The sequence below is a fragment of the Sylvia atricapilla genome, chromosome 3, assembly GCF_009819655.1.
Source record: "Sylvia atricapilla isolate bSylAtr1 chromosome 3, bSylAtr1.pri, whole genome shotgun sequence".
Classification (NCBI taxonomy): domain Eukaryota; kingdom Metazoa; phylum Chordata; class Aves; order Passeriformes; family Sylviidae; genus Sylvia; species Sylvia atricapilla.
In genome coordinates this window covers 62018548-62042608 of record NC_089142.1, presented here as the reverse complement: position 1 = coordinate 62042608, position 24061 = coordinate 62018548, and the positions used below count along the sequence as shown (strand labels likewise).

The following is a 24061-nucleotide window of genomic DNA, read 5'->3' as shown; positions in this document are numbered from 1 at the left end:
TTTTTGAAGGATGCAGAAAATCCTGCCAATTTGACCAGCTTTGTGGTGGCATGCAGTATTGGAAACTTAACCATTCAGGATCTTCAGGATTATGTGAAGGTTACAATCAAGCATACCAAAATTCAGGTAAAACAAGACTGATTATTCAGAAGAACAGGAATGCAGATTATATATGGTAAAGGCTAAGATTGGCTAAAGCCTGATTTATATGGATGGATTTTGACTAAGATCAAACTCAGATTGAAATTAAGAAGTATAGAACAAAAGCAAGTAAACAAAAAGTAGAAACAAATAATCTCTCCAATCCTCATCCATTGTACTCCATTCATGACCTAACATTTGTCTGCAAGACCATTGATTCTGCCCCTCAAAAATAATTTCTGTGCCAATAACTGTGGATGAAACCTCTGTTAATGACCATATTTATGAGCAGAGACATTATTTATTACACTGGAACTTCATAATTACTTAAACTCTTTGACCAAACATCATTCACTTTATTAATAGTTCCCGGAATTATTTTGTTGTTATGCGGTTTTCATCAGAAGAATGGACAGAAACACATTATTAAAAGATGAATACAGTAAATCTAGGGAAGTACAGACCAAATGAACCTTTTGGCACATACTGTTCCAGTTAGAAAATGTGTGAGCTTGACTCCGTTCTCAGTAACTAATCCAAAAGAGGCAATAGCACTAGAAACGTTAAAGAAAATGTTAAAATGCAATACCTAAGTAAATTGTTCATGTAATGATAACCTGGTTTGTAATTTTCACAGCTCGATTAATTTTATCTTCCGTTGCATTACAATGAATATTTTAAGGTGAGGCAAAACAACATACACTTGGGATCAGCAGGCATTTGCATATTTTCAGGCTTTACATAGAGGATTCACAGAGAAGCCCTAAGGAAGTAAACAGTAGTAAGTATTTAGATTCTGTAAAGACATCATATTGATGGATAACTTCAGTAACACAAAAAAACTTAATTATTCTGAGGATGTGCAAAAGGAGCCATCGAACAGCACATAGAAGCAGTGCTCCAGATTTTGCAATTTGGACAAACCCATCTTTCTATCAGAAAAAAAAACTCTAACTTGACACTAGGCAAGTTTTCAACAACCTAATGATGTGGATTCTTCTGCTCATTAAATGAAAATATATGCATTACAACATCTGTTGTAAATGTTGATGAGATTTATGTCTGAAGAGATAAACAAAGTCTGCTTTTACATCTGTTCTTAGGAGGATCCTAAACCTACCTGTGTCTTCTGGGATATGGACAAAAATAGTAAGTTTAAAAATACTTTAATTCCTTTCATGAGGAGAATAAATGTGTCTGAATTTTAAAATTCGTGCTAGTATTGGCTATTTTGCTTCCAAATCAATCCCTGCAGGATTCAATAAAGTCCACCCAATGAAGTGTATAATTTCTTCTGGTTAGTATATTTACTTGTAACAGCAAAAGTTAAATACTCCATTTTAAAGCTTGTTTGTAATGTAAGATTTTTAACACTTTAATTTTTTCAATTAATTTTTTTCACTTTTTTCCCATATCTTCAGTTTTTCACTTATCTGTCTGTAAAAGCAAATGAAATATAGTGCTACTCAGACAGGTGAATAGTTCTTAGCCATACTTTTAACTGTTAATTCTTTTTAAAAAATGGGTTGTGTAGGTGTAAGATTGTGACTGTTACAGATCCTAAGCTTTTTTGGTCGCGTGCAGAGACACGCATTAATAAGGCAACATTTTAGGCCGTTCTTCATCAAAGAAAGGTCACTACTGCCAAATCTGTGTGTGATGTTTTACTCAGTCTCTTAATCCTTTGCACAAAGTTATCTGGGATGGCTTTCCAGATCTTTCTGTTTTGGAGATGAATGCTGAGATGTTTCTGTTCTTTACAATGAAACAGATAGAGCTGTAGGATTTTGGATGGGGAGGTTCAGTACACAGAGTCTTGCAAGAAATAAAATTTGCCATCCAAATTTGTATTTCGAAGCAGGAACTACAGACAGAACAACTGAGGAGAATGCAGGAGGATAAAAATGAGCAAAAAACCACAGAAACTCAGTAGGAAGCTGAACTTCAGAATCACATTAAAGGAGAAACACACAGGGAAGAAACTATTCCCAGTGGCTGCTTAAGTGAAAGAGAGTTTTAAGGGGTTTTTTTTGGAACATCTTCATAGATGAAACATTTACACATTTTGAGACAATGTCTTGAATTTGAGTGCTTGATTGTCTTGAAATTACAGAGCAAATTATGCTGAATTTTGTCAAGAGCTGTGAGAAAAATGTCTTTAAGAGTCAGAGAATATGAATGATTTCACAAAACTAGGTCATATTTCAGCAGGGAAAAAATAAAAAAAACCCTCAAATTTTACTTTTTAGCATTTAATTTTTAAACCTAAAATCTTTCTACTTGTTTTTCAGAATGACCTTTTCAAATGGGGTGGCTGGGAATAGCTCACTTCATGTTTCTTTGTAGGGCCACTGGAGATGGTTGAGATTAGGCACTCTGACCTTCTGCATTACATGCTGCCGAGGGGAAGGGCGGGACCCTCTGCTCCTGGGCTGTAAAGGCTCTCATGTGCCTGAGGATATATGAGTGGGAGACAGGCAGGTGTAGACATCACATCAGTGGGGCAAAAAAGGAGTTCTAAAACCATCTTAGTATTGGGCGAAACTAAGGTGCGTCTTAATGCGTGACCCGCGTAGTAGATCTTCATGACCAAAAATCTCCCTACCTTTATTATATATCTCCATCTATTGTTTCTGCTCAGTAGTCCATTTCTGAGACCCTCACCTGAGGCAATTCTGTGCAGAAACTAGGAAGCCTGATGCTTACTTCTCTCCCAGTTGCTTTTAATGCTGGCTCATTCAATTTGAGAAAACACTTCTGCGTTTACACAAGATGAAGTGAGGAATCTGCTAAAAGAGGGGGTGACATGTATGTGTTGGACAGCAGTTTCTCATATTTCATTTCCACAGGTGGCAGTGGCGGCTGGAACCCTGAAGGCTGCTACGTGGATGCAGAGTCCAATGAAAATGAAACTGTGTGCTTATGCAACCATCTCACACATTTTGGGGTCCTAATGGTAGGCAAACTCCTTTCTCACCAAATTACCTTTCCCAGGAACAGCACTGCAGCTTTTGTCCAGTATCAAGACAACTCTCATTTTTGCTATTTGGGTTCTTTGTTTTGCATATAATTTTTAATAATAATAATACATGGTTTTCCCCCTTGTTATCAAAAAGTTGTCTTTTCATAACAAAATAGCTAGTTATAAGGATTCAGGAATGAGGTAATGAATAAAGTTAGCAATGGAAGAATATTATTTTTGTTATTATTATCATTATTAAATTCTTTACAAGAGAATAAATACTTTTAATACTTAAAATATATCCATGAGATTTTTTTTTTATATTTGAAAAATACTGTGCCACAAAAGACCTGAGATTGAGACTTCTGAGTGATACCAAAATGCAAATAGCATATTATAACATCCAACTTAATACAACCAAGGCCCAGTACTAACTTTTTCACTGGAGAGACAGGAAAAAACAGTGATTTTAATGAGTCCTAAGTTACAGGGGATCTCTGACATACCCCTTAACAGTATAGTCTGACAAAAAAGACCTGCAGCTGAGGCAGGAGGTGTATAATGAGAGAAGTGAATAAGAAAGAAGTCTAAGTATATTTGAAATTTCCAGATTGAGAAAGAGAGAAGTTAATTCCAGGGAGGAGGGAAAAAAAAAAAAAACCTCATGAGAAATAGTTAGAAATGCTGGTTTCAGAACAAGAAAAAAATTAAAAAAGGACACTCATTGTAGGGAAAAACAGGGAAAGAAAAACATTCTCCAGACAGTAGAAATAGTAACGAGGATGAAAAGTCAAGGAAGCCAAATAATTCTCTTTCATCCTTAGATCAAAAGGCTGACTTGTCCCTTGCAAATCTAGTTTGCAAATTTAACAAGATTTATCTAATGTCATAAACTATGAAGTGGCACCTTTTGCACAATGTGCAAACCCATATTGGCTGTTTTCTTACTTGGCTTCAGTTAGTTTTGGGGATGCCTTATATTACAGACCTTCCCTCAGAAAAAACTGCTCACGGAGCTCTGGTACAGAACACGTAGTCCTACTCTGTCAGAGCCTTAAGCAAAGTCTCCAGACAGGGCGGCTGGCAGAACAATATCTATCCAGGAGATTAAAGAGGAACCATATGGGGCACTCCAGCCTCAGCAGCATAGCCTCCAGCCTTCAGCTGCCTCCAGCAATTTGCCCTTGTGAAGTGTTTTTCAGAGAAAAAAAAAAATCCCAACAGGAAATAATGGCACAGCGCTGTCTTTTCTTAAATTTTGGCGGTTGTTTATGCTCAATAATGGGCTGATACATTTTTTTCCCAGCTGAAATTAACATTCTTTGGCCTGTATAACATAGCTGCAGAAAAGATGTGGCTCCTGGTCGCAGCAGGAATAATTCTTAAGTGGAAGTATTTGGGATTTGAAGTAACTTCAGATTTGGGGTTTGAAGTGGCAGTGTAAAGTAGGACTTAAACCACACTGGCTTTTTCAGCTTTGGCCTTCCAGACCCTTCTTAATAGAACTGCTCTCTTCACATCCTGCTGAGATGAATATGTGGATAAGTCACAAACTTTGTGTCTTCTTGCAAGCTAAATTATGGTCTTGTTCCACTTTTCATCCCCAAAGGGATTAAGAAAAGGCTTTCTTTAGGATATATTCAGTGAACCCCTCTTCTTCCCTGAATGTTTTAGTTGAAATTAGGCAGTAGGAAATTAGGCAGAAGGTCATTGAATTTGGCTGCATTCTAATAGATTTTTACACAGTTTTGACAATTCCAGTTGCTTTTCTATTTTAATTTAGTATCTAAATAAAGTCAGAAGAAATTATTTCCAAAGAACACTCTCCTTATACATAAATAAACTGTTATATAAGGCTGGAATGGACAATAAAAAAACACCTGCTTCAGCCTTTTCCTACAAAGCATACAAAGTTTTGTAGCATTTAATGTTTATTTTTGCTAGTTAGTTTTGCTAGTGACAACAGTGACAATGACTGTAGGGATTGATATCATTATCCCTAAGTGATTGCTTGCACTTCCTCCACAGGGATATAAATCAGAACATTCTCATATTTTCTTGTCCTTAAAAAAGGAAATAACACTGGCATTTATTCTGAGATGGTACCATGTGGCAGTTACAGTTAGACAGAAAAAGAAGAAAATCCTTAGAATATTCCTACTTCACTTCCAGTGTTTTTTCTATTGTCTTTGCCACTGCTTTTCTGACCAATTCTATTTAAAACTGTGGTTCTTATGTCAAAACAGACCCTAAGTCCAAAAAGCAGTATCTTGCCCTTGGTTTCACCTGTAGATGATTGGTTACATTGACTCCTATGGATTTTTAATAACAAAAAGGCCAGAAATACCCTACAAAGTTGCACATTTCAGTATGAATACATTTAAGTTACATTTTTCTACATCTTATGTCTTCTGAAAAAGAGCTGTAGACAAGCAAGGGAGTGAAAAAGTTTGGACAGTGGAGACTTCCAGAGAAGGACATTTGAATTCCCAGTACTGAATTATAAGGACCAGAATCAGGCTCTATCTGCTGTTCCCAGCAGTTAAAATACTTAAAGCACAATGTTTTGGAGAGCTGTGGGAAGGAAGTGAGAGGTGTAACAACTGCAGACCGAGGACACACAGTAAAAATGAACCCCAGTGTCAAGGTTACGGTGGTATTGCCAGAATGCTTTTCAGAATGCATGACTAATTACCAAGAAAGAGTGCTGTGCTCACTGCAGAGGTGCTGCCCACAACTGGTGTCTCTTCCTTCTCTCTCACAGGACCTTCAGAGAAGCGTGACACAAGTTGACACACAGAACAACAAGGTCCTGACCTTCATCACTTACATAGGCTGTGGAATATCTGCCATATTTTCAGCTGCAACTCTTCTGACATACATTGCGTTTGAGTAAGTACTAAGTCTGTGAAGAACATCACAAAGAAGTACCAGTATGTGCAGAATAAAACAAGTTAGTTATGTGGTTAGTGTGGTTTATTTGCCTAGGAGAGGAGGTCCATGTTTGAAAAAAAAATCAAACCTGCAAAATCAGGGTCACAGTGTTGTGGAGTGGAAACTTTTTCAAGGGGACATAAGTTCAGAGTCTTTTTTTCCAGTTTCTAATGTGTTGTGCTGCTCAGACCAGGGAACAAGGTGAATGTGTATCAAAATTTTCCTTTTGGCAAGACAGAATCTTCTAGATTTTGAACAGATAGATACTCTTTTTAAATTGTTAAATAGGCTTTTTATAAAAACAAAATAAAACTTGCCTATGTGAGCATAACAAGTTCCAAATTTAAAAAGAGAAATTTCCAACTAGAGCAATTACATTCTATAGCATTTCAGAAAGAATAGACATAAGATAAAAAATAAAATAAATTGTGAAGTGTTACAATAATTTCAACAGAAGTCCTGCTGAAATGAGAAAGTGACTTGAGAGAAGGCAAAAGTTTTGAAGTGATACAGTTCCACGAACAGTGAAAAGACAAAATGAAGTCATGTCAACACAAAGAAAGCATTCTGTCAGTAACAGGACAGGACATAGAAGCTGCTAAAGGATAAATTTCTGGGGACAGGATGGAGAGACGAGGCTGGAGAAGGGGGTTTTTAAGTTTTAAATATCTTCAATGATTGCATTCCTATTATATTACCTATGGTATAGTGCTCTGGTTCAAGTTGGTAGAAATTCTTTGCTGTCCCTCATTACCCGTATTTCAGTGGGGATCAGTAAAAAAAAATTACTTGTTCATCAGGCTTCCTAAGATCCTATTTAAAAGCAAACAGAAAACCACATCCACTGGACAATATATTCCAAAAATTAAGTTAACATATAAGACCCCATATAAAATGGTCACAGGTGACCTTCTAGTCAGCCATACTTTTTTTGTTTTCATTTAAAATAAAAAGTACTAGTTTGTATTTCGTTTGAAAGAGTTGTTTTGGGGTTTTTTTTTGTTAATAAAAAAATCAGTTACCAAAATACTGCAGCAGTTAATTGACTCGTTATGGACCCAAAGAACTGGTAACTTACCCCACCACACCCAGCTGAAGCCCTGGTCACTCCCACACAGAAAGACACATCACTATGTTTTACTGCACAGACCCAGCTGGCGGGAGTTCCTTGTGCTTTTATTGGCCTTGTGAAGGGGTAAACCCAGCTGCAATAGGGGCTTGTGTGATTGCAGCCAGTTAATCATGTGCGCCTGTGTTTCTGTCATTAGGAAGTTACGAAGAGATTATCCATCCAAAATCCTGATGAATCTGAGCACAGCCCTCCTCTTTCTTAACCTGATTTTTTTGCTTGATGGCTGGATTGCATCCTTTGATATTGATGGCCTCTGCATAGCTGTAGCTGCACTTCTGCACTTTTTTCTCCTGGCCACCTTTACATGGATGGGACTGGAAGCTGTTCACATGTACATTGCTCTAGTGAAGGTGTTCAACACGTATATACGGCGATACATACTGAAGTTTTGCATCATTGGCTGGGGTGAGTTCATTAGATGCAATATTTGCATAGCATGTATGCTGCTGTATAAAATACTCCCTGTACAAATGCTACCATATAAAAGCTCTCTATCAGAAATGCAGAGTAGAATTAATATCAGTGTTGTTTCCTTCCCCTGGCCTGCAGCAGTGCTGGAACGCAGCCAGCCCTCTCTGTCACTGAGGGATTCTGTGTAAATACACTCTCACTGGCACTCTCCACCCAGGGCAGCTCCCAGCCCCAGAATGAGCTGAGAGACCAGATAAACTGGTCTTGTTTTCCAAGGAGGCCAGGGTGGGAGAGGGGAAATACAAGTGTCGTGGCAAAGGTGGAAAACTGTGTCACACATTGAATGCAGCAACTTTCACAGTTACTGCAGAGCGTGTGGAGGTTTTGCATTGACTTTCAAAAACTTTGAGTCCAGGTTAAATTTTCTTGCCAACTAAACAATCAAAATTTCCTGAGATTCAGCACAGTGTTCAAACCACTAAGAGATCCTGGCTGCCCTAAGCAATGGTACACAGCAGGACAGAAATGGAAAAAGTAATACTGAAAAATAACTGCAAGGCTCAGGCAGCAAGACTTTTATTCTTCATTTTTGTCAGTATCAGGAATCTGTGGTTTCTCCCTGAATGCACATATTGTGTTTGAAATAATACAACACAATACAAAGCCATTAACCTTACGGCTAGAGCACTGACCTCAGTACAGCTGATAATTGATGTCTTTCCATTGGCAACTAGCATCCTCTTTGGCAACCTCAGCAGAGGACGAGGACTGAGTGGTCGGAAAAGCAAATTAACCTCTTCCCCTTTGAACATGTTCTGTTATACCAAGGATAAGACATGTAAATAAGGCATATCAGGAACATACATTTCTTTTGTGTGAGCTGTACCTTTCTGCGAAGTTCTCTTCTGTGTAGTTGTCTGCTTTCCACAAATACTCCCTCTGCTTTTTTCCTAAGAAATACCTAGTTTGCTTTATGGAAGCAAGGGGACCACATATAAGTAAAGTATATATAATATGTACAATGCTATAGAAGATATATAATATGGTATATATAATATAATGTGGTTGAGAAAAGCAGTGGAAAGATTAGAGGTTATAGTTCATGTTCCCCACAGTTACTAATGAATTCTGATGAGCATGAAAAAATCCCTCAGAAAATTCCTAATACCATCCCTCCACTAGATCTGATTTTTGCAATTTGTTAATCTTCTCACTATATAATGAAAGCCTGTGTGCAGTTGCAAATTTAACTTTGGGTGATTAAGGAATATTATTTTAGTTTATTATTTTACTTGAATTTCTTTATTGAATTTCTATTACATATTAAACAACTTCTGCCATACAGAACATTACAAGACTTATTCATTAATCCCTGTTAGTTGCTTTGCATTCAATATATTTGTACTGTTTGAAAAATTGTGTCCTTCTACCTTCTCAGTGCACTTTTCTCAGGATGCTCTCCACTAAAGCAGTAGGGATGGAGACATCAGTAATTCAGCTTAGCACAATGAATTTGTAAATTAAGGAGATTCGAAAGCTCACAAGTTTTCTTGTGTTACAGGTTTGCCAGCTCTGGTGATAGCAATTGTTTTAGCAAGTGCTAATACAAATGCAAGTAATGTTTATGGCAGAGATGCTAATGAGCAAGGAGGAGATGACTTGTGAGTATTTCTTTAGATCTCTTAAAATTTAGCATATATGGTTGCTTTGGAAAGGTCGATGGTGCATTAGAAGTGCAAAACTGTCTTCCAAATGGTTAGGAGGATCTGTAATGTGAAGAAGGCTGTTAGAAAAATTAGAAGGAAATCTGCATTACCCAATGTGAGGTACAAACATGCCTCTGGCAAAAGAATACCTTATAGGTTTTGTCATGAAAATAAAATAAAAGTACTTGTTCTCATTTGTCTTCAAGGAAAAGTATATTTTCTAGGTAAGAGCAAAGAAAGAATTTGTATAAAAAAGTTTCCTTTGTGAATCAAACAGCCTTTTGCCAATGTAGTTCAATAGTCCTCTATGTTCTTCTCTTGATGTCGAGATAATAACTCCAGATGCCAGAATTTTTATGTGAGTGCTCTTTTCCTTGCCTGGCAAAGGTTCATCATGATAAATAAAACTTTAATTTTTTAATTTTATTACAGTATCATGCTGAGCATTCAGGCCATTTGCTGCAAGAGGAATTTGTTAGAGCTCTCTATGGCTGACTATCAAATGGCTACCTCAAAAGTCCTGCTACTTCTCCAGTCATGTTCAAGTTCTTCTTTAGGTTTAGTGGTAGAAACTTGAGATTTTGACCCTGAAGATCCAAGTTTGCCCCTTCTGTTAATAAAGCACTTAATGCTTCACACAGATGACAGCAGTGATTTTTTTTTTTGTACTGAATCTAAGTTTTTTATGGGATTGCAGTTCCCACCCCTTCCCATTTTTTAATTAGTTTTGACTAAAGTGTGGCACAGCCCTCAGATTTCTCATATGCTAATACTGCAGTCCACAGTCACTTAAGATGCCTCTGGGCTTCATCCTGTTTCTAAACAGGAAATGGACAAAAGTTTAATTTTACACTATAGTTCTGCATCAGTGGATCAGTGGTATCAGAAATGGGCTCATTTTCCTTTAGTCATATAAATAGTTGGAAGATAGTTTCCATTAACCAGAAATGATCCTTTTTTTTTTTTTTTTTTTTTTTTTTCAGCTGCTGGATCAAGAATGAAGTTGTCTTTTACGTGACTTGTGCCGGCTACTTTGGAATCATGTTTCTGATGAACATTGCCATGTTTATCGTGGTGATGGTGCAGATCTGTGGGAGAAATGGGAAAAGAACCAACCGGAGCCTGAAGGAAGAGATCTTGAGAAACCTCCGCAGTGTGGTCAGCCTGACCTTTCTCCTGGGCATGACATGGGGCTTTGCCTTTTTTGCCTGGGGTCCCTTAACTCTTCCTTTCCTGTACCTCTTCTCAGTTTTCAACTCATTGCAAGGTAAGGTGAATTTTTGTTCTGTGAACGAATAATACTTGATCTGTGACTGTTCTGGGGCATACTGTGTCCAGTGATTGGACCAGGGAACTCATGTCGGAGCTCTCTAGGTTTTCCTTTGAAACTAAACCATCGTTAGTTTCCTGTTATGTGGAATAATGATACCAACTACATGTGGGTTGAATATCTTACATAAATTAATTACAGTTTCAAGGTCCTTTTCCTTAAATAGAGCTCTTTCTAGCAAACAGTCTACAGTGTTCTCTGTTGAGATACATGCTGTATGACCTTCGGCATTTCCTTTCACTGATTATAACAAATATTGGAAGCCTTTCTCCTTAATTTATTCCTGTAGAGAATCTGTAAAACTCATAACTATTCTATTTAGGTATGAGAAACTCATAAAATAAAATTCACTCCTGTCTGTCTCAGTGTGCAGAGATAGCAGAGAAATATGGGATAGTCTTTGCTTGAGAAAAATCCAGTGACTCTTACAGTCAGCATATTTTTCTTTCCATTACTCAAGTTTTCAATATTTTAACTTTCCAGTTCATCTTTCTGAAAAATGCTGTAAATTGTAATCGAATGGTTATAAATTACAGAATTATGTAGCTGATACTTTAAAAAATTCAGCTCAGGGCTAAAATTTGCGTATGTTTCAACTGCCATAAAATTCTCTACCAGTGCTTTCCCTACCCACCTTAAAGATTGACTGAATACATAATGAAGAGAAAATCCAGAGGTCATTGAAAGTGCATGTGTTGTGCACATACACATATTGTCATAAGAATTAAATCTGCCGGGGGAAAAAAAACCACACAAAACCAAACCGAAACATAAAAAAAAAACCCTCAAGAATATAATTGAAGGAGTGTTTGTTATGCAACACAATACTGAGATAAAAATGAAATTTTCTTAGGGTCAGAAAAATGTCTTCTCTTTATGGAAAAAGTACTTAATATCGCCCTGTGTGGATTTTATCTGATACAGTTGAGATGTATTTCCTCTGCTGAAAGATTTATTGAGCTTTCATGGAAAGAGAATCATGTTGTGGGTTTTCATTTGGGTCATTTTCAACCTAAAATCCTAAGTAAAATGACAAGAAATATTTGGATGTGGTGTTCTTACTAGAGAGTGTTTTTTCGAAAGGACAGATTCTGATATTCCCCTAGCAGCATAATGAAGTATTTACTGTATTATGTCTGTGTTAGAAATTCAGACAGGTCTAGAGAGATCAGAAGTATGGGAAGAACATGAAAAAAGATTTAAATTCTGAAAACCTTGCCAAGGATCAAATTGAACAAGTTCTCTGCAACCAGAATTTCCAGTGCAATCAATTAGGCTTTTTTGTGCAGAGTGCGGACAAGGTTGACCAACACTGCTTAAGTGGGTAATAGCACTATTAAATGGAAAATGAATATTTGGAAGGCAGCTAAGTCTGAAGATGAAACTGAAAAAGACAAGAAGTAAATGTAACAAGAAGAATCATGAGGTTTTCATGGATTGTGGTAGCAATCATGATGCAGTCTATGCTCAGGCATGTTTTATCAAGCAATATGAGATTAAAAGGCTAAAGAACATGGGGAGAGGATGTTTAAAAGCCTGTGTAACTGGTGCAGTGTTCATGTAGCAGTAAGGGAATAGAATGAGGCAAATCTGTATCAGGAAGCATTTCCTAGCAGCAAAAAACATTTCAATATGGCAAGTCTTTCATCAGTGTTGGCATCTTAATTATGGAGATGTTGGTAAATACATCTAGTCTCTCTCAAGTTTTTGAAAGCTGCATGAGTATTTCAAGCTGTACCAGCAGCCTCCAGCAGCAGTTGTCTGTGCACTGGCAGTGAAAAAGCAAATTGCAGCAACTGCTTGTGTTACTGTACTTCGCTGTTTCATCTACAAAGGAAATTATTTTTCTCTCCTTGACACTCAGAGTAAAAAATATGGGAACATTTCTTTTTTGGCTGCTCATTTTATATATATGCCTGGGCAAGCCAAATACTTTCAAGTCAGAGCCAAGCTAGAACCAAGCCTAGGGTCTGATTTGTCTCTGGGAAACAAAACCAAAGCTGTACTACTAAAAGCACATTGTAAACTTAATGAATAATGAAATACAGAGAAGAAAATTCTGGAGACCAAGCCCAGACAGGGCAAAGGCAAAGTACTTAATGCAGTACATTTGTTTTGCATTACTATGGAACATGCATTTTCTCTTTAACCATTCAGAACATTCACTGCAATTTAACTAAGCATCATTTTAAAAAGTTTGTAAGCTGTGTAAAAGCCCTCTGAAGAACTCTGAGCCACAAGCAATTTCATATCTCCAGCCTTGTAAGAGCTGCTAGTGGTTGCATTGGACTTGTTCTGTGCTTTAAACAAATCATATAGAAAAATATTTTACCAAATGCAAATAGAGTATCCATAATCCAAGAGAGGTTGCATTTGAGATGCATTAAGTTGATGCCTTTTTAAAAATGTGCTTTTCCTTGTTTTCCCCATCAGCTCTTGAAAAACTGTGGAAAAATTGTGTTTCATGACCCAACGCCTACCTGAAGTTAACTGATTCCAGAGGTCTCAGCCTGGCCTGATAAGCAAATACAAGTCCAGTTCAATGGCATGAATTAGTGCAAAATTAAGCCTTAGCAGCTTGGAAGAAAAAAGATAATTTGATTCTCAGGGCATTGTTATCCAAGCTATGCCCTACCATTGTGTTGTGACATCTGAAACATAGTAGGCATTAGTATACAGAACTATTCATGATGATCATAAAGGAATGGTTTTAGAGGAAGCCACTTGACCATGTTTGCCCACATTATGTAGCATTTATTCACATTTAAGGTATAATCATGAGGGATCTGACAGTAACATTTTGCCATCAGGTGTTCAGCCTCAGCTTGGCACTTTCACTGACAATACAAGTGAAACAAGAAATAGGCTAAGCCACAGAACAACAAAAGATTACACAGCTGGTACCTGTCTGAGAAGAGGCAGGAGCATGTGAGCTTTCCAACTATGGTATTTAGCTCCAAAGTACATCTGTAGGTGATGAAATCATACAATACACCCTGTTAAGACCTCCCTTATCATGTAAGGTCTACGGTTATCTTGAAAATAAAAACTTTAAAATTGCACAAGATAAATCAACTCTATAAAAACATTCTTAAATGCATTTATTACAATTGCATATGCAAATCAGTTAGTTTTCCTTGGAAGTAAGTAGCTGGACTCCTAATTAGTACTTGTAAACATATTCTTACCATTTTCATAATTGTTTCAAGTACATGCATGTGATACATGTAAATCCAAGTGTGCTTTTTCAGGACACCTCTAAGTGCGTTTTACAAGATGATTGATTTTAAAGAAAGCAGCACACTGTTCTGTACATATGGAGCCATATCCAGGAGATAAAATATCTGCTTGCTAATATAATAATGTTGGTACTTATTTTGCAGTCTCTATCTTGCAGTCCCGTTGGGTACAGTTGCTTCAAAGAAAAGACATTTTAATAATTTTCCTGCAAGAAAAACAAAAAACAAAACAAAACAACCAAAAGAAAAAAACCCCACTGAGCTAAATCAACAATGCCAATTAAACAATTAAAGGCATCCTAATGTCTGTATTCTGGTATCCCATACACTTATATGGCAACTAGAGGATGGGAAAACTGGTTAATTTCCATACCTCTTAAATGATGCATGGATGGTAATAACAAAATATTAATATGATAATAATAAGATGATTTTATTTTTGTTTGTACTTAATAGTCTTCCAGTTACAAATTTCAGTTGATCTGTTTATAAATACATGCTTCATTTGGTGTTTATTTGCTTTTGTCACAGGTTTGTTTATATTTGTATTCCACTGTGCTATGAAAGAAAATGTGCAGAAGCAGTGGAGGAGACATCTCTGTTGTGGCAGATTCCGACTGGCAGACAATTCAGGTAAAGGCAGTTCACAGCTCCCCTCTTTGGGTGCTGCAGTTGTCTGTAAAAGTCCAGGTAAACAGCTTGCTGTGTTATTTTTAATATAATGCAAGGTAAGCCAGAGATGTGGAAAAATAGGTGAATCATAGACTGTCACTTCAGTACTAATAATTGCCAAGGGACTTTTCAGATACCACTTCATAAAAATTTTCAAATCATTCAAGGTTGCATTTAAGGCACCTGGTAAATTTTGTAGTGCTGTGGGCATGGTTTTAGAAGGCCCATCAGACCCTAAAAAAAAAAAAAAAAAGAATCCAGAGATTCAAACTTCATCATTTCAAACCCAGTCTTACTAATTTTCTCCTATATTAAAGTATGTTGACTTTGAATTTTGTGGACTGTTAAGCTGATGTAGGAGCAATTCTTAAAAGTTGCATAGAAACATTCTGACTTCTTTTACTTTTATCTTTGCCTTTTTAAACTGTCCTGTCCTTTGCCATTGAATTCAGAGAATATTAGAGACTCAGAAACATTGAAAATTCCTTTAACAGAAGCCTCTTTAGGCTCTAGAACTGAAGTTTACGTTCATCTGCAACAGTCAGAGTGAAAGGAGAGGTGTTGGTTTGGACATATAAAAAGGGCAATGCTTGGGCCACTATACTTACAGTTTACTGCACCTTTGGCCATCTTGGATGGTGTGAGACTGCTGTGTTCAGGCAACTGGCTCTTCCTTTGCTGTCTGATCTGGTGATTTGGACCATATAATTTTTCTCATATGGTTCTTGTTCAATGAGCAGTGTTCCAATCTACAGCTGTGGCGTAAGCTCATTGTTTTCTATGGTAAGCTTTCATTTTGTAGTAAGAAAACTTCATTCATTATTTCAAAGAGTTAATACAAACTAGGAAAATCATATTCATTCTGATAAAAATCATGTTCAGTCTGATCCAAATTGCTTCATATGTTCAGTTTCCATGTGATTTATCCTGTAACTCCTGAACTGAAAAATAAAGATGGATCAAATTATTTTCTTTATTTTTTTAATGCTGCTGTTGGGCAGCTTATGGGTATAAATATGGTAGGAGTAAAAACATGAAGGAGTTGAATATTTCAGTGGTATAGTTAACGTGATATCATTATGTCTGGCATAATGATGTCAGTTTGTCTCCATGGGCTGGTTTTAATCTCCATGAACCTGACACTGTTTTCAGGCAGAACTGTGAAATGTAAGTCAAATTTCACAAATGTGAACTTGCATACCTAAATACTCTAACAATAATTTAGTATAAAGTGTTTGTCTTGATTCAAATCAAAACTAAAGTGGCCCATGTGTCTTTGGCTTTGGCTTCCCTTCCATTTTGTGAATTTCACTGAAGCACAGTGAATAACATCAAGGTGACTAAATTGTGAAACGTCCTGCACTTACCCGCAATTGTGCAGTACAAAAGTAGTTAGATGCTTTTATTCTACTGCTATTGGGACACTTGTGTTGAGTTTTTAAGTGTTAGTTTTCTTCAGTCAGTTTATTGGTATTAGCCATTCAATTTAATTTTGGAAGCTGTTCCACAATAAGACCCTACTGTATTAATAGTTTGAACAAAATTATTTTAATGTGAACTACTGAATAAACTTTATTATATAAATTGTGGCCAGTATGATAAACAACAAGTTAGTTGTTAGTATGTAGTATCTTCCTCAGCAATAGCAACATATCAAACCTTCAGATAAGTTCATTGTAAATGATCCTATCTGTCCCTTTCCTATCACCTTTGGATTTTGCTATTCAGGCCAGGAAAGTTTGGTATCCATATACTGCTACAAAACTTCTCTGCTCTTCTGCGTTCTGGAAAGGCAGGTCAACTTGCAGTTCTGCTGTCCAGGCAAATTATTATTAGAATGTTAGAGCCACCAATTTCAACTGCTGTGGTAGAGTAAATCAGGTTGGAATAATTTTATCACTCTTAAGAACCAAAAGGGATACCTAATGGGAAAAGAATAAGGTATTTGATATAAGCAATATTAAGAAATGCATCAGATATTTGAAATAATAATAATTGAATAAATCAGGCATTTATTGTCTATGGTAGTTATTTATGTAAAACTTCTCAATCATTTTTAGATTGGAGCAAAACAGCAACCAATATTATAAAGAAGAGTTCTGATAATCTTGGGAAATCCTTATCCTCTAGCTCCATCGGCTCCAACTCAACCTACCTAACATCCAAATCAAAATCTACGACAAATACATACTGCAAACGAAACAGCCACACAGGTGAGTTCTTGCAGTGCAACCCAGTGCATCTGTGAGCACGTAGGTTTGTGTTAAAGGCACAGCAAGCGTTTCTACCCGAAGGTTAAAGAGAGAAAATATAATCAATTTGTATAGTGTCAGTATTTTTAAAGTACATGTTACTGTTTAATAAGAATCATTACCTATGATGTAATACATCCAATATATAGATCTGATCTCCATGTGTTCCCGTATACTAAATGAAATAGGTTTGATGAAAGCAAATTTTGCTTATTATCCTATTGTAAACACAGGGTAGCCAAAGCACAGAGAGATGACGTTCTTCACCCAAGGTAACAGGAAAGCTGGCAGTACAGCTGGAATTAGGAATCAAGTCTTCAGAGTCCAAGTCCACAGCTGATTGTCTTGGTTAAACTCCTTTCATCTAACTGTAAAACATTTATGGGTAAAACGACAAATGGAGCCTACTCGGAAATGGATACTGTGTTCCCAGAGTATGCATTGTTTTGCCCTTCTACAAATAGCCATATCTACTGCTTATTTATTTAGATGTCAATGGTATATGTAATAAAAGGCATCATCTGTATTCCACTCATAACGTGAAAATGTGCTTAAGAAGACTTTAAGGGAGCAAAGAAAGAGAGCAGCTGGAATGATTTGCAAGTTTGATTGTGTCTGAGATAATATTTCAGAGATTCACTTATATAGTTCAAATTTTTTTTGTTACTCTGTTTTTGTGAGAGCATGTTTTTGTCCTATGTAAAGTCACATAGCATTATTATACGATACTCTTTTATAAATATAGTGGAAATAAAATCTGCGCACATATTTAACTCAAAGGTGTGTTTACTTACTTTAAAATATTTATTGGAAAAAACGTTTAGATATGAAGTAGATGATTTCCTTAGAAGGAAAGTTATGTTGTATATTAAGTATATAATTATTTTCATTAAGCCCCCGATGTTTCATTTGTGATGGCACACTCTCCTTTCTTGATGCATGACATAGTTTCCAGGAAATACCTTCTTGTTTTTTTATTGATGATCACTATCGGCTTCAGTTAGGCCAAAACACTTCTTTTTTAAAATAATTACACTGTTTTCTCACTGACCAAGATTCAGTGCATCCATTAGCATGAAAGATTGTACATCAGGTATTTTAAGAGTTTAAAACTTTATTATTTATTGAGAACACACATGAAGTACATCTGCTTTGAATACAGTAAAAATGACAGCTATCTTAAAAGTTCTTAATAAGTGATAGCACCTGAGCTTGCTCTCAGGACTGCTGTTCACAACTGCGCTGGGAGCACTTGGCTGATGCCTCCCTCCCCAGGCTGCCTGTCCCTGCTGCCAGGTCAGGTTTGGTGTGCAGTGCACAAAGCTGCCCTGACCAGGCTGTTCATTCATGTCTTCCCTGCAGGAACACTTCTGCCAGCAGTCTTCCACAAGCAGCATCTTTAACACCCACCCATCACTGTGCTATTGTTGATTTAATAGTAGAGGTGGACAGCATTGTGCCCTTTCTGCAGCAGATGGAGAATTCTCTTTTGTACTTGTGGCAGACCAGGCTTTAGATCCTTGATCCTGGGAATAATGATAAAAATATGCTTAAACACTTTTTTGGACTCAGGGCTTTTTTTCAGGCTGTCAATTAAGTGTTGGAGGTTTTGCAAGGTGTTCTTGAAGTAAAACAAAGAAACTGTTCCAGATAAGAAGTAGTAAAGTTAAAAGAAACTTGCCTATATATATTCTTCAAAATGATGAGCTTAATCCCATGCTTAAATTATTCTTAAGAAGGATTGCAGTTCTTAATGCAATGAAAGTTTTTTAATGTGTTGGTTTACTGGACATTAAGGAAATACAAAAGTTTTCTTTTTATTTTTTGGAATTTTAATACATTTTACTTTGTTCTCTAAAAATAACACATCTTACTGTGATACTCCACAGGAATTTTTGATAATACCAGGTTTTTAAATACTGACATATCTTCTTGTGTGTAAAAATAATAAAAGTAATAAAAAATATTACTCAGATTCTGATCGTTAATACAGCTGAACTCAGTTTGCCAACTTAGCTAAATTGCAGGCAAAGAATGTCATAGCTACATGTCTTGGCAAGTCTTGTTGATAATGGTTATGATGTGCTCCCTGGAATTGACACAAGCATTCATGTGTTTGTGGTGTAGATAATGTCTTCTAAGGCCCTTTCCTCATCAGTGGTGGAGCATTACAGGTAAAGTGAGAATTGCTTTTGTTGAATGCATGGTGGATCAGGGTGGAGGGATGCTTCTTGCATGATGTCCTCATTGATGCAGAGGATTTTGCTAATCAGAAACGCCGCTTATTTCTATTACATCTTGCGCCACTGATGCTGAATCAAAGGACAAGCATGCTTCAGACTCTGGGTGTCTGCACTCTGCATGGGGCACGAAGCATTTAGAAGATACCATTTTTTAAAATAGACCATGTCCTGACATTAATGCCTGTGTACAGTAGTCTGGGGAAAGGAGATTATCCTGACACACCCATACCCGAGGCATACAATAAAAAGCAAAAACAATCTGTTTGAGTTCCAGAAGATTGTTTAGTATTTATTAGAGGAAAAATTAATATATTTATATTTGGTCTAGGGCCATTACTGGAGTAGTCTTCTAGACACTGAGATTTTTGTACCCAAAATTACTCTGAATTATGAAATATTTATGCCTGAAAGCTGTCCTATGAAGGCTGCATGAATACAGAACGCACCAACACAAATATTGCATGGACCCTCATGGGTGAATGAAAGAGGTCACTACAGCATCTTGTGCCCCAGCTGTCTACAAACCCAAACCAAACTACTTGTAGAAAGCACTTAAACACCCTCTAACAATTCTGTGAATTAGAAGTTAAGACTATCTCTGCAGAGAATTTGGTTATACAACCCCCACTTACTTCAGGGGTACATGATTTTAACCCTGTACTTAGATGTGAAGCCATTGGTTAGTAAATGCATACATTTGAAAGGCTCTCAGTACTCAGATGTTTGCTGCCATTGGACATGGAGTTGTTTGCTGCAATTCATGAACATTCTTGCGTGCTTTGAAAAATCATCCTGATAAGCCTCAACATGCCTGTTTCTGTTTTAATGAGTGAAACTGTTTTGATTTCTCTGTCTGCAACTCGCTTCTCCTTCACAACACTTTGTGCTCTTTTATGGCTTGATATCATGTATTTTCCAGGGATTGGTTACTTTTCTGTTTATTTCCAGTTGGTTTATTTCTAAGAAAAGTTTTTTTATGAAATCATAGTTCAAGTAGTATGCTTAATTCTTAAATGATCCTTGAACAAGGAATTTTTGGAGATGACTTCACCGAGGTCTTGTAAAAAGCTATCAAAAATGTGACTTGTAGAACACATTGCTTCCCAGGATACTCAACCTTACTGCTGGCTTGCAGTGGTAAGATCTCGCCCAGGTTCAGGGAATTAATTCCAGCTTCACTACAGTGGAAGAGATAAGAAAGAGAGCTCAGTTAGGACAGCGTACTTGAGAAAATGAGAGGAAAGCTCTTTCCTTCTCATTTCTCGCTACATTAGCTCTACCTACTGGCCATTCTCTGAACAGCACTAATGCGAGCCACTGAACCCGGCTTTCCCTGTCTGGCTGGGGATTGCCTTGCTTCTTTACCTCTTCTACCCTTGACCTCTATCTAGCTCATGGACTCTGAAGGGAGGCCCAGTTCTTGCATCTTTTCCTCCCTGCAGTTTTCAGCCTGCACCCTCCCCATTATGTAAAATAGAAGATGAGGCTAGGCAAGCACAAAGTTTTGGCTCTGGTTGTCTGCTTTAAGATGAAAGACATTCCCTACTACATTCAGCACAGATTATATTATTTCTGTGAATAGCTCAAAACATCTGCTGTTGAAATAAAATCTGTTCTCTGTCAATCTACAGTACTTTATTATGTGGAGATGCCATTTATGGAGATCCAGTGTTATCAAAATGTTTGTGGTTTGTAAGATTCAGAGCATCAGCAGTAAATTAATACATTAGAAGGTCACAGGACCTTTAGGCAAAGTAATAGTGGAATAATTTGAAGAGATACCTGAAAGGTCTGCCCAAAAAAACAGACATCTCAAAAGAATTTAGAAGAAGCAATCTCAAGCCAGAAAGTTCTTTGCTGACTTTTAGGGCAGTAGTGCCAATGGAAGGCATATAAATGTGGGAGTGATACATCTTTTAAACTGTATTTGCTTAAGAAGCCCTAACTTCTTGTTGCTTTTTCCTCCTCTTAGAGAATCTTTTTCTTGACAAGCCATCTTCAAAATTTGCCCAGGAGGATGGAGAACAGACATCAATCATCCCTGTCCATCAGGTTATTGACAAGGTCAAAGGATACTGCAATCCTCACTCTGACAACTTCTATAAAAATATCATCATGTCCGACACATTTAGTCGCAGCACAAAGTTCTAATTGGGTTTCTGATTTACTGGGTTTTTTTAAATCAAAGGAATACAAAAAGTTTGCCTGAGAATATTGGATGTCATAGAATGTGACCTGTTCAGTTATTTTTTCCCAGTTTATAGTGTTCTCCTGTGAACAGCTTCCACTTAAGGACTGATTTTTATTTTTTTTTTCAAGTTTTTACTGTTGTGGAAACCAACAATTTTCTACCATGGTATTGAGCTATTTTTAAATGTGTGCCAGACAGCATGATGTCTGGACAGCTAATAGTAATCCTGTGTAAATATCTTTTAAGACTGAAGAGCTACAAGCCTAACTTTAAATTGTATAATCCAAACAGAAGCAAGTCTTGAGCTGTGGAGAAAATAGCAGACATTTCATGCAGTACAGGCAAGCTTTTTATTGAGCTGTTTGCTGATTGTCTTTTTCTTTTGAAAAATGTGGATTTTCCCTATGACACTTGTTAGATTTTTGCTTCTTGAATGTCTAGTTCTGTTCTCTATTCATAAGTGAGTAAAACCCTAGCAACACTTAAAAGGTTATTTTAAATAGTTTTTGCCTAAATAGACATGATCATGCAAATCTTACTCACCAAAACAGTATGTCTTGTAGATGCAGGCCAATTTGTATCCACATACATAGAAAAACAGTTTACACAAAGCTATGTTTCAGCATTTATTTATTGGTATGTGTGAAATGCAGTGTCTTCCATCTCAAGTCTGTGTTTAATGTTCTTTTTTCACAAAACAAAATGACAAAAAGACATTCAGCTATATATAGATATATAAATACATTCCTAGAACTCTCTCTACAAATATTTTTATAATAATACAGTAAGTATGACAACGTGTACCAGAGACAATCTAAAAACTATGGACGGTGCTAAAACTTTAGTTTAAATATTTAAATACAACATGAAGTCTTTGTAAGCCCATGAGTTTGTTGATCCCTGTACTTCACAAATAGTGTAGGTACAGACACGTCCATCAGATGGCATTGCAACATTAGGATAACATGGAACATGTTTACCAAAAATAAATAAACAACGTCTTTCTGGGCACATAACGTTATCAGCATCCCTCTGTTGCCCTGTTGGATGGCACAATTGAGGTTTTTTGGATGCAGAGTTGAAATGGTGTTCAGGCGATATTAAGGAATTTCACGTTGCTATACTGTGTCCATAATGACACTGAGGGGAGTGGGCATGTGTGTGCAGAGAACAGACAAGAGCATAAAATGCTTACTTGTTTTACTCTCTATAAATGTGTAACATATTAGCAAGTGACCTTGAGTGCCAAAAGGGCGTCTCTCCTCATGAACCATGTTTCACCCCATGACTGGCTTTATTAAAATTGTAGTGTGACATGTTTCTCAAGGCATGTGCTGAAACATAAAAGGTTTTTTCAAGTACTGCTTTCAGAGGAGGATGTCTCCTAATGGAAGTTTTAATTTTTAAAATTGTCCCTTTTTTTAATTAAAATATTTTTAGCCACATATTTAATTATTTGAATTCAAAGATCGTGAAGTTGTGCTGAGATGCTTCAGTTGCCAAGTAGGTGGGTGCTCAGAGATTAGGGATGTGGATTTGTGCTTTCTCTGCTCTTTGCATGTGCTTTTGTGTGCAGAGATCATTTAATGCTGTGACCGCACAAATGGCACATTTTCCCTGGCTGCAGCCACCTGGTGGGAGGAGGATGTTGTGATGGTATTCCACCAGGAACACTGCTGTCACTACACGGGCCTGAACGAAACCTCAGTCTCATAACTGCAAATACATTTGTGGTGTATGAATGGAAGGCCGCCCCATTCATTCAGACTGTAATTAATAACAGGGATGAGTGTTGTCAGATATCTTTAATAATTGAAATAATTTACAGAGAGATCATGTACAAGCATTTACTGAACTTATATTTTATCATCCCACTTGCTTAACTACTGTAGATAATAGTGTTCACATAGTAGCTTACTGTGAGATTTCTACCTGATTAAGATGTTCAAAAGTGAAGAGAAGGAAAACCAAACGTTCCTGAAAAAATGAGGAATCAATAAAACATAATACATCAACAAAATATAAATAAAAAAGAAAATACAGTATCCTGAATTAAGCTGAGCTGTAACCTATCATTTTTAATGTACATCTACCTGTATTTTTGCCGAATTAAGATTTTTCTCTCTTTTTTTACTACCATGTAGTAATCTTTAACTGTCTGTGTCACTTCGTTGCTCTTGAATGCTCTCAATTCTACAATGTAAAGCTTCTGTTTTGTAGTTGACATGCTGTAACCTCCCCTGTACATATTTATTTATTTGTGAGGTTAAATATGTCAAATATACTTAGCACTATAATGTTCTTGTTACTTTAATGCTGAGTTTCTGCTTCATCATAGAAGAGGGAAAGAATAATTTCTTGTATGTTTTTTTCTAAATAACTTGTGAAAAAATTTACTGTAGCTCTATCTTTTGCAACTTTGAGGAAACTTATCTGTGTAATTTGTGATACTAGTCAGTGAAATATAGTGTAACAGATATGAAGATGGACTAAAATGGAAAGAAACCTTTTCAAGTAAACATTCTTTTGTGTTAGTGTTCCAAATAATTAAAGCATTTTAATAGTGAATGGTTGACTTGTATTTTTCATTTTTTAGTGTTTAATGGCAAAAATTACACAGTGGAATTCTGGAAAATAATCTTGTGGGTTTTAAGTACTTGAGACAGGTACACACCTGGCCAGAATGTTGGAAATAAATGAGCAAGGCTAACTCCACCTCATCAGGGGAACACATTTTGCAGAATAAGCCTTTCCCTTCTGTAATTTACTCAATGCCACATTCAGTGAATGATCTGGAAGTTATGCAATAATAATAATAAATGCAATCTCATTTATTTACAGTGGCAGT

The 24061-nt window shown here is 36.6% G+C and overlaps 1 protein-coding gene across 4 annotated transcripts in view; it reads left to right on the top strand.

Annotated features, from left to right (window-relative positions):
* ADGRG6 (adhesion G protein-coupled receptor G6) overlaps positions 1-23781 on the top strand; it is a 110426-nt gene extending 86645 nt beyond the window's left edge. For 2 of the 4 annotated variants that reach the window (XM_066315569.1, XM_066315572.1), the window contains 10 exons: positions 10-126; positions 1245-1290; positions 2991-3097; positions 5868-5995; positions 7306-7574; positions 9142-9241; positions 10270-10553; positions 14387-14488; positions 16588-16740; positions 20995-23781. In XM_066315569.1, coding sequence (XP_066171666.1) covers positions 10-126; positions 1245-1290; positions 2991-3097; positions 5868-5995; positions 7306-7574; positions 9142-9241; positions 10270-10553; positions 14387-14488; positions 16588-16740; positions 20995-21173 — 1485 coding nt within the window. In that variant the 3' untranslated portion in view covers positions 21174-23781. Of the gene's footprint in view, positions 1-9; positions 127-1244; positions 1291-2990; positions 3098-5867; positions 5996-7305; positions 7575-9141; positions 9242-10269; positions 10554-14386; positions 14489-16587; positions 16741-17012; positions 17553-18906; positions 18954-20994 lie in introns of those variants that run through there. The other 2 variants (XM_066315570.1, XM_066315571.1) reach the window with 2 other exon arrangements.
* Positions 23782-24061: the final 280 nt, after the last annotated feature.